General features: G+C 49.1%; 1 protein-coding gene across 8 annotated transcripts in view; it reads right to left on the bottom strand.

The window, feature by feature from the left end:
• Positions 1-399: 399 nt before the first annotated feature.
• The window catches only part of RASSF7 (Ras association domain family member 7), a 123421-nt gene continuing 114460 nt past the window's right edge, over positions 400-9360 (bottom strand). For 6 of the 8 annotated variants that reach the window (XM_043549032.1, XM_043549033.1, XM_043549030.1 and 3 more), the window contains 3 exons: positions 8073-8241; positions 5419-5526; positions 400-3221 (listed from right to left, as the gene is read on the bottom strand). In XM_043549032.1, the coding sequence (XP_043404967.1) occupies positions 3190-3221; positions 5419-5526; positions 8073-8241 (309 nt within the window). In that variant the 3' untranslated portion in view covers positions 400-3189. Of the gene's footprint in view, positions 5527-8072; positions 8242-9360 lie in introns of all 8 variants that reach the window. The other 2 variants (XM_043549036.1, XM_043549035.1) reach the window with 2 other exon arrangements.

Raw genomic sequence — 9360 nt, 5'->3', positions numbered from 1 at the left:
AGTTAGAAGCACAAGCCCCATTGGAAGTCAGTGGGATTTATGCGCCTGTCTCTGAAGTGCTTTTGAAAATCCTTCCCTTAGAATGTAAACTGTTCAGGGCAGGGCTGGTCTTTCACTAAGAGTATGTCCAACACCTAGCACTGTGGGGCCTAGATCTTGGCTGCAGACGCTAGGAACTTGTAACAAATAGTGTGTGTGTGCGCGCGCGCTTCAGAATTCTCCAGTACGCTTCTTCTGCGGGGAAGATGGAAAGCAAGTGGGATAATTTTGTGAAGGGGGATAGGTTTCTTGTTCAGAAACTTGTGAAGGAAACATACATTTGTGGGAGAGCAAGAGAGGCCCCCACTAAGTGTCTGAAGTCACACACACACATACATTATGGAAATCACTTGACACAAATCCTTTCTGTACGTTTATTTAAACCGGACAATGTTTGAGAACACAGGATACATTCATACATAGAAAGTGTTTTTACAAAGAACACAGCATCCAGGTCACATTTTTGTAGATAGGACTTTTGTAAAACAAAAATCAGGACTTTGGGGCCCTCTAGGTACGTCCAGTCCCATTCCCTAGACTTGTCCATTTCCAATTCACAATTAAAATACGGAAAAAACTGTTAGGACAGAGCGTTTCTTTTTAAAAAGAATTTTTTTTTACTGGCCATCAAGTAAAAACATTCATCATGAAATGTTGGACAGCGTGTCCACCATTCCCCATTTCACACAACCCAATAACGTGCACTTGTTAAAGAGCTTGTTCTGATGGAGGCTTTGAGAACACTTTAACAAACAGGATTATGGTGAGAAAAGTAACTCCCAAGATGTGCTCACCTGTTCCCAGTCTCTTGCAGTTCAAGCCTGTTTCGTGTAGACAAACGTCACGTTTTTGCCTGTCAGCCCTATCCAATTTGTACATTGAGTAAGATTTGAGAAAGCGGCTTGATTTTTAGAACTGGGAGGAACTGTCAATGAATCTCAGAGTGAATATTAATCCCAATGTCCTGTTTACAGTCTCTTTTCTGACCATCCCTGCTCCTCCTCCCCCCACATTGGAGAGTTTCAAGTTGAATGGTATCCATTCACACCTAGTAAAACAGGTCAGGGAAAGCTAAGCAGTTACTCAGCCCTGGAAAGCAGAGGTTTATAAAAACTGATGAATGAGCACTACAGAATGTTTGGAGTCAACTGCTCTCTCTACTCCTGAAAGTCTCTGGCCAGCAACACAGCCTGCTGCTCACCCTGAGAGGAGAAACATAACACAATGGTCATCTTTAGTTTGGGACGCATCTAGATCAAAAATGTTCCTAATGCAGTATGCATTAGAATGTATTTGTTTTTTTAAAAGGAGGAAGGACTATTTGGGTTCCATCCTTTGGAACTGTAAAGAGAACCCACAATGAAAGACCAGGCAGCAAGCTTCTAGGGGTAGGAACTGTGTCATCTTACACCTGGTGCAGCACCTAGGGACCCTGATCTCAATTGGGGCCTATAGATGCTACCATAATAAGTGCAGAATAGCAGCAAGAGGCTGTTTCCCATCTACTCCTCCCCTTTTAGCTCATGTCTATTGTATGACAGGAACAGCAGCCTGGTTCTGAACCAGAGCCTTTTCAAGGAGGAACATTTGGATTCTCTGCTGTGTATTTTAGGCCAATTAGGGCAGTGACAGCCACAGCGGAAAACCCATGGGATGCTCAAGTGAGAGTAAGCCACCATCTGAATAAACTTGTTTGCCAGTGTAAGCAGTGAGCAGGCACAAGACAGCTGTCTTGACAAATGAGAGCGGCAAATACCTGACTAATGAACTACTCTTTTCAGTACTTCCATTAGGAAAAGGGTGAATGGCTGGAAATACTGGTTAATGGCAATAATACACATCACATTTTAGTATTGGGGACAACGGCCAAGACACTCCCCACAGAGCAAGTGTTCAACTTTCCTTTTCCCAGACCACAGCTCTCTCTGGATACAATCCAATCCTGGCTCAGTTAGATGTACAACTGGGCTTCTGCAATATGGAACCAGGTGTAGACAGACCTTCTGCAGAGTTACAGGGCATGGTAGGTAGACATGCAACCTATTGAGCTGGCTATAAGAGAGAGGCAGACATCTCTGGAGGAGTTATATGGGCGGAGGTTGAAGGACAATGAATCCCAAGTCAGGGTGAAACTACCTGTAGCAAAGATAGCCCTACTGGAAGCTTCATGCATATGCCAGTTTGCCATTCAATCATCAACATTTTTACCTCCGTTTTTTCAATGACCTGAATGTGTTTTAGAAAGCAGGAGGGGTCCAGCATGTAAATACAAATATGAGAGTTGCGGTTCATTAGGAACTAGACGTCACTCCAGCTATTCCATCTCAACTCCTCTCTACTTTGCAAATGACGCTGTTGGAAGATGATGCACTTGGCACAAGACATCATCATCAGACCCTCAGTCCCATTATACCACATCTGGAAAGTCTTTGCTGACTCTGTTCAGCATCAGGCAGATGCTCCTAGTCATGCTTCTGCCTGGTCCAAAGAGCAACAGGTTGTACAATTTCTCCCCCAGATCGTACAAACCTGGCTTCCGCAGGACCACCAACCAAGTTCCCCATCTCCCAGGCAGCTGGATAGTTCCTTATGTTTCCCAATAAACATCCATTTTCCTCACATGTTGGGTATTAACACGAGCGACCACAGGAGCGTCACAGTGCCTTATATGGGACACAGTCCTGGCTTCCACGGCTCCTTCATTGTACAGCAGTAGCACATAATATCCCCTGGGAAGTGAACATCAGAGCATGGCACAGAAGACCCACTATATGCTTTGAGTTTGTTTAGCCCAGACAAGTCTTGTATCCCTCATCAAAGGCAGTCCTTTGCTTTATCGACGAGGGTCTTTCGTCGTTTGAGGCATCTTATGAGGGCTACATGGATTCCCAGAAATATTAGCATCTTCATTTTTTGTTTTTAAAATAGAGAAAGCATTTAAAAAAATACAACAGGTCTTTTTCATCCAAATGGGGTGGAATTGTTTTTGTTGTTATTTAAAACACATCAGTCTGTAAAAATACTTCGTATGGCCATCAACATCCATTCATGATACAAAGGAGTAAAAAAAATATATATATATGGAACATGGTTTTACTTATATACAGTTACACTTGCAAGGCAAATCACTCCTCCAGTGGCTGGGCCTTTCTACCTCCAGATGCTCTGCCTTGTTGATACGACTGCAAGACATACAAAAATAAACTAAGTGACCCCATTTTGGTGGGTTAGTGTTTTTAAGAAGAAAAGAAAAAAGGAAGATGTATGCTGCAACCATACATTTGCAATATAAAAGTATATCCTTCAATCTAAAGGGAGTGGAGATGAACCTACAGGCACCAAGATGATTCCCTCTAGTGAAATGAGCAGATACAATATTCCAGGTCTGGTGTTTATGCTCTTAAAATGCTACAAGGGAGAATTACAGGCGGATCTTTGCTGTACCACTGGAGACAGGACTACGTGGAGAAATGCTCGTGTTATGCAGCATCTGTAAGTACTCAAGACAGTGTACACTGCTGTGTGTTCTGATATTGACCCAATGTTATGGTCACTGTCTCTTAGGATGTTAAAAAGGGCAAATGTTTAGCAAAGAGGGGAAAGGGCCAAAGAAAAGATCAGCACAATTCACTTGCTTTTGCTAAAGAGAGCAGGCACCAAGAAGAAGGGTGCAGGTTAAATTAGCATAATTAACTGGACGGTTCCCAAGCTGGTTCTGGGGGAGGGGCAGAGATGCCATGGCCTGGTATAGAAAAGCGCTGTTATGAAGAAGATCTGTGCAAAGTCATTCCTCTCCAGTGCCATAGACTGGGTGGGAAGAAAGGGTCACCAGGTTTGGCATGCCCTGTGCAGCTCTTTGAAAGTGCTCCAGGGTTTCCTGGAGTTGACTGGGTAGGGTTAGATGCCAAGTTCCAAAGGGGGCTGCTGGGAAGAACATGAAGCTCTCCCTCGTCCAAGGTACAAATTTCTACCTCCCAATAACTAACTGGGCAATGCCTCTTCGTGCCCTCTCCCACCCCCTGCCGCTCCAGCATGAACCAGCTGGAACGAGGAAGAAACACCACCCAGTGAAAATTCAGGCAACAGACACATCCCTATAGGGTTTTGTTCAAAGCCCACTGAGGTCAATGGAAAGCCTCCCGTTGACTTCGATGAGCTTTGGTCCAGGACCTAAATCCTCTCCTTTGCAGGTCTCCATTCCCCTCCGCCAGGACCAGCAAGAGCAGCAGAAGGATGAAAAATCACAGCCAGTGGTGAAGAAAAGAGAGTGACTCAGAAGCAACCGCTTGGTCTGAGAAGGAAGGTGCTTTATTTGAAATGGATGGCATGGGGCGGTGGCACCTCTACCCCCTTGGCTAAGTGCCCTGAAAAGGTCTCAGATGGATGGGTGGAGTTTGTAGCAGTCCTTTGGCCTGCGAGAGGGGACAGCGCATTATGGGGAGGTGGGGGCAGCTGTGGCTCTTTCCCCGTTGGTCGGGGCAGGATGCTGCACCAGGCCAACTGATCCGGCACAGCAATAACTTGATTCTCTGCAGAGAATCCAAAAAAACCAAGAGACACTCTCCAGGTGGGAGCTGTAACTGCTCTATGTTGGGATCTCCCACGGGACGTCTCCTCCAACTACCAGCCCAGGGGCAGGGGATTTGCGAGTCCTTTTGGAAGTGCAATACATTATGGGAGTCTGGGTGCAGGCAAATGGGCTCCTGCATGTGCAGAGCAATGCCTGTCGCTTGCTGGTGAGGAAGCTCCTAGTACTCAGCACACAACGTCCCAACCCAGTGAGTTTTTAACAGGCTTGAACTAGCAGAGACGACCCTTTAGCTGAACAGCAAAGACACTGGCTTCGGGAGCAAAGTCAACTGCAGCGCTTGCTCTGGCAGCGAGCTTCTCCCTAGTGGTGGGACGCAGAGAAGGGGACGCTGCCAGGTATAAGCATCATGGTCACACTGGCACCTATTCGTAGCGCAGACATCACGCAGCAGGATGCTTTTAATGCATTATTTCACGCCACGCCACCATGGCCCCACAGCCCATCGTTTCAAGCAGTATGGCTGCCAGACCCCATCCCAGCCCTCACGCTCTGGTTGCCGCTTGCTAACTATTATTTAAGGGCCCTAACGCACAAGGATTTACGGTAGGCACTGCAGGACAACCAAGCCTTTGCTGTTTTAGAGCAGCTATTCGTTTTGCAATCAAATACCAGAGAAAGGAGGAGAGAGCAGGAGAGAAACACCGAGCGGTCTGAGAGTTGGGTCACAGCCTCCTCTGCGCAGGCGATAGCTGCCACCGTCGCAAGGAGACTAGACCTTTTGCAGGGCTGCTTGGCAAGATAGGGCATTAGGAGCACAACCGGGCTTAGGCCAGTTCAAACATACACACCCTCGGGGTTCAGGCTGGACACCAGTGGGTTCTGAAGGTTCCGTGGATGGCCGAGGAACTGCTTGGCGCTTGGTCGAGGAGGAGAGTCTGTGCTGGGATGGAGAAGGCCTAGGGAGGAGAAACAAGTTCACGGTTCAGTGTCAAGCTGGATTTGTTTTGCTAGCACCCTTGGAACAGGTCAGTCCAGAGCTCCCCAGCAGGGACGCTCATGCAAAACGTGTCCAGGGCCTGTGCCTGGACTCTTCCCAGTAATAAAGGGGGATCAGAAGGGGCTTCCCCTCTTCTAGATTACTGTGGAGAAAAGCCTACCCTGACTCCAGTCTTGGGGATCCTCTTTCTGAGCCACTCATACGGCTCAGAGCAGCCTTTAAAGGCTATGCTAAAGCAGCTTCTTTATGGCCTAGCAAGGAGGAGTGCTACTGGAAGAAGTGGCCAAACCTTTGGTTCCATGTCCTTCCTCCACCACCCTCAACTCAGATCCCTGTGAATAATCCCCGTCTCAAACACGTCTCTGTAGCCTTCCACACCCCACACACCAAGCGTTCTTTATAGCGCTGTGCCCGCTGCACAGGATCACGTCCGTCATACAGTGGGAGTTCTCAGCTTTGTGCTGCAGTCAAGGCAGGTTTTCCAGTCTAGATCTGGATCATCAGTACACACAAATCTCATCTACTCCAGCATCCACAGTGCCAGTGGTGAGCGAACGCCTCCTCGGCTAAGATCTGGCAAGTTGTAGTGGAAGTTGCACGAATATAACACTCACAATGGACAGACTTTACACCAGCTCTTCCTGAACTGAATAGCATCGAATCCCCATGGGGCTGTGCTTCTCGCTTTGTTACAAACCATGTGTAATACTTGGAAAACTAGCTAGCATTTACGCTTCCTTCCCATCAGCAAAAGGGCTTTTCACACTGTCGCACTCATGTCTCTGCACTCAGCCTAGGAATCAAGAGCTCTTCTGATGTCACCTTCCCGTGTAAAGAGGCTGAACTGCTTTTAGGGAGGAACGCAGCCACAACTCAGCCAAGATCACTGCAGGAAAGGACTCCCCATCCCCCTTCCAAAGTTGCACGTGGCTGTGTGAAGAACCCATCTTTGGCTTGCAGTCCCAGCTCGGCCAGACCAGAGACGAGTTCCGTCTCTGCGCAGTAGGAGACACCAGACTGGTCTCTGGAATCGCAGGATGTTGAAAAGATACAGGGCCAGACCCTCAACTGGTGCCAACAGGCACAACTCTACTGCTGTCAGTGGAGCTGTACGGATTGACACCAGGGGAGGACTGGCCCCGCAGGACATACAGAGCCGTAACTGACCGGAAGCAGATTCCCAGCTAACTGTCACTGCTTCGTGTTCCTCTCCCCCTCCTGCCAGCTACCACAGCATTTGGAATTATCGGTCGGTTCAGTTTCTCAGCCACCTGCTTCTCCACCCAGACACGTACATTTAGTGAGGTCACACAGTCGCCCAGAGGCTGGAATGCAGAGCGGCCAATTCAGACACGTGGGCTCCTGACCCAGAGCAGAGCTGCCAATGGCAACAGAGCCGTGTGAGGCCAGGGCCTCTCCCCACTTCAGCTCTTTCTTGCCTCCTGGCTGGGCAGAAACAGCCTCTGCAGCACCACAGCGAGGAGAGGGCTCAAGTGTACCGTGTGCCTCTCCAGGGCTGGTCACTTCTGCCCAAAGGGGGTGGGAAGCCCCGGGACAATCACCTCAGGAGATGGGAACACCCCTCCTCCCCAGACCCACGGGAAGGTGGAACAGTCTCCTCTAGTCTCTGCTGCTAGAAGCCAGGAATTGGGTCTCTCTCTCACTCACCCTGTCCACCACACACATAATGGTGGATGCAGTGTGGGAGGCCCAGCCGCGGTCCTATCACCCACATTTGCTGACAACTCCCACCGAGACACTACTGACAACATTTTCAATGCCCGTACCTACAGCACAGGCTCCTACAGCCCTACTTAGGCCCCTAAGTAGAAGCAACCTGTCTTTCAGGGGGCAGAATAATCCCAGCACCCACTGAAGCCACTTCTGTTTTAAAGCACCATGGTTTGAAAGTGTTGACCTATGGACTGTCCCACAATCGCTCCCTCTAGGAAAGGAGTAGAAGGGGCGGGTACACCGGTAGCAAGCCAAACCCCCAAATCCAGGTTCTAACACGGCTCAAGGTCGTGAGTTACAGCAGCGCAGATCTGTTAGATCACACCAGATCTCTCGTCCTCTAGCCCCGATATCCTGCCGCTAGCAGGGCCTCATGCCATATGCTCTAAAGGAAGATAAAAAACCCCACAATGCACTGAGCCATGGCGAGGACAATCTGTTCCCAGCCCACATGGCGGATGGACTGACACTGAAGCAGGAGTCCTGGTGACCCTAATCTCAACACATGTAACAACAGAAGTATTTTGGTCACGTCCATCCAGCTTTGATATTTTAACTACGTCCAAGCGGTGAAGGAACCAGACAGGAGGTAGTGGCGGGTAACAGAAGGAGAAAGCTATAGACACCTTGACAAGGAAATCTCAGGGAGATGACAACAGTTAGAATGGAGTTAGGAGGTTTTAAAAGCAGCATTTCAGCCCAGCATAGTGGCAGGTCTTAAAGCAAGCGCCCCTCTCCTTAAATAAATGAGTCTCCAAACTGCGTTCTGACCTCCGTTTCTCTGGCAGGCTGGCAGTTCGTGGTTAGTTTGATCCAGCTGGGGTTCATCCTCAGGTCTGGACTGCAAAACAGTCACTGTGGCTCCCGTCTGCTGAATAAACTGCTGCAAATTACATTGCCTCAGCTCCTTATTTAACTCCTCCAGCTCTTGATTCTGGGCCTGCAAAATACAGGGTGAACAGGATGAGCTCCACAGCCGTGCCTCATCTGCCGAGCAGAAAGGGTATCAATACAGTGGGACCTCCAGAGATGAAGCTGCCAGCAAGGCTCCTGATCCCCCTCCCCTTGCTCACCTTTCATCCTACTACCTCCTCCAAGTCCCTAAATTAAGAGACAGCAGGGCCACCAAGAGGGCAAACAACATCACTCCTCTCAATACCAAACACGCCAGCTTTGCTGAGTGGCCACCATGTCTGTGCACTTCACACGCCCTCTTTTGGGCTGCACTGACACAATACTTCCAAAGCCCACAACGGAACCTGCCATCCTCCACCTGGGAGGTCAGACCTGACAACGACACAGAGAACCAGCATGGCCCGAGCTGATTAAGCCAGTTCTCGGAAGGCAACATTGCCGACTTTGCCTGCTGTTCATTTTTAAATGTAAATTAAAACTCAGATAGGGCACCCATGCCAGAAAAAAACCAGCGAGTGCCACAGGGGCCGACGCACCAGCCGGCCACTTCTCCCATTGGGGCTCTTATCCAGCCGGGATAAAAGAGAGTCTATTCTGAGTCACCTCATCAGACTCACTGGAATGGGCCTTCTGCTACTTCCCCTACCTAGCAGGGCGTGTAATTCCAGCAACATCCTTCCCACAAACTCCTTTTAGCCTCTTGCCACACTACCTACCCCACGGCACTCAAACTCAACTAGGCACCCCGTCACACTCGCCCTCCTTTCTCTCGCAAAGGGCAGACCCAGATAAAGACAGAGCATGCTTCCCAGCTGGCCAAGCATAGGCAGGCAGGGTTATTGCTCAAGGCTTCCTAGCAGGGTTCTGGTGGAGACGCCTGTCTGCAAAGAGATACAAACGCACGCTTTGAATTCACTGGGTGCCACATATTTGGAGCTCTGACTACACCCACCTCTACTTCCTCCTCCTCCTTCCAAATCATCTTTGCGAAACCCAGGAAGTATAGCAAAGCAGGTGTCCTTGAGAGACCTCTCCTTTGGCTGCATCATAGTATCCAGATGACACCGAGGTACTATTCCTGAGAAGACGATGGAGCAGAGCTGGACCAAAAGAGACAGGATTTCCACCCCCGGGCAGAAGGAGC

This window comes from Chelonia mydas, chromosome 6 (assembly GCF_015237465.2).
Source record: "Chelonia mydas isolate rCheMyd1 chromosome 6, rCheMyd1.pri.v2, whole genome shotgun sequence".
In the NCBI taxonomy this organism is placed as follows: Eukaryota; Metazoa; Chordata; order Testudines; family Cheloniidae; genus Chelonia; species Chelonia mydas.
Note: the sequence above shows the minus strand (reverse complement) of the source record. Positions and strands in the feature narration are given on the sequence as shown.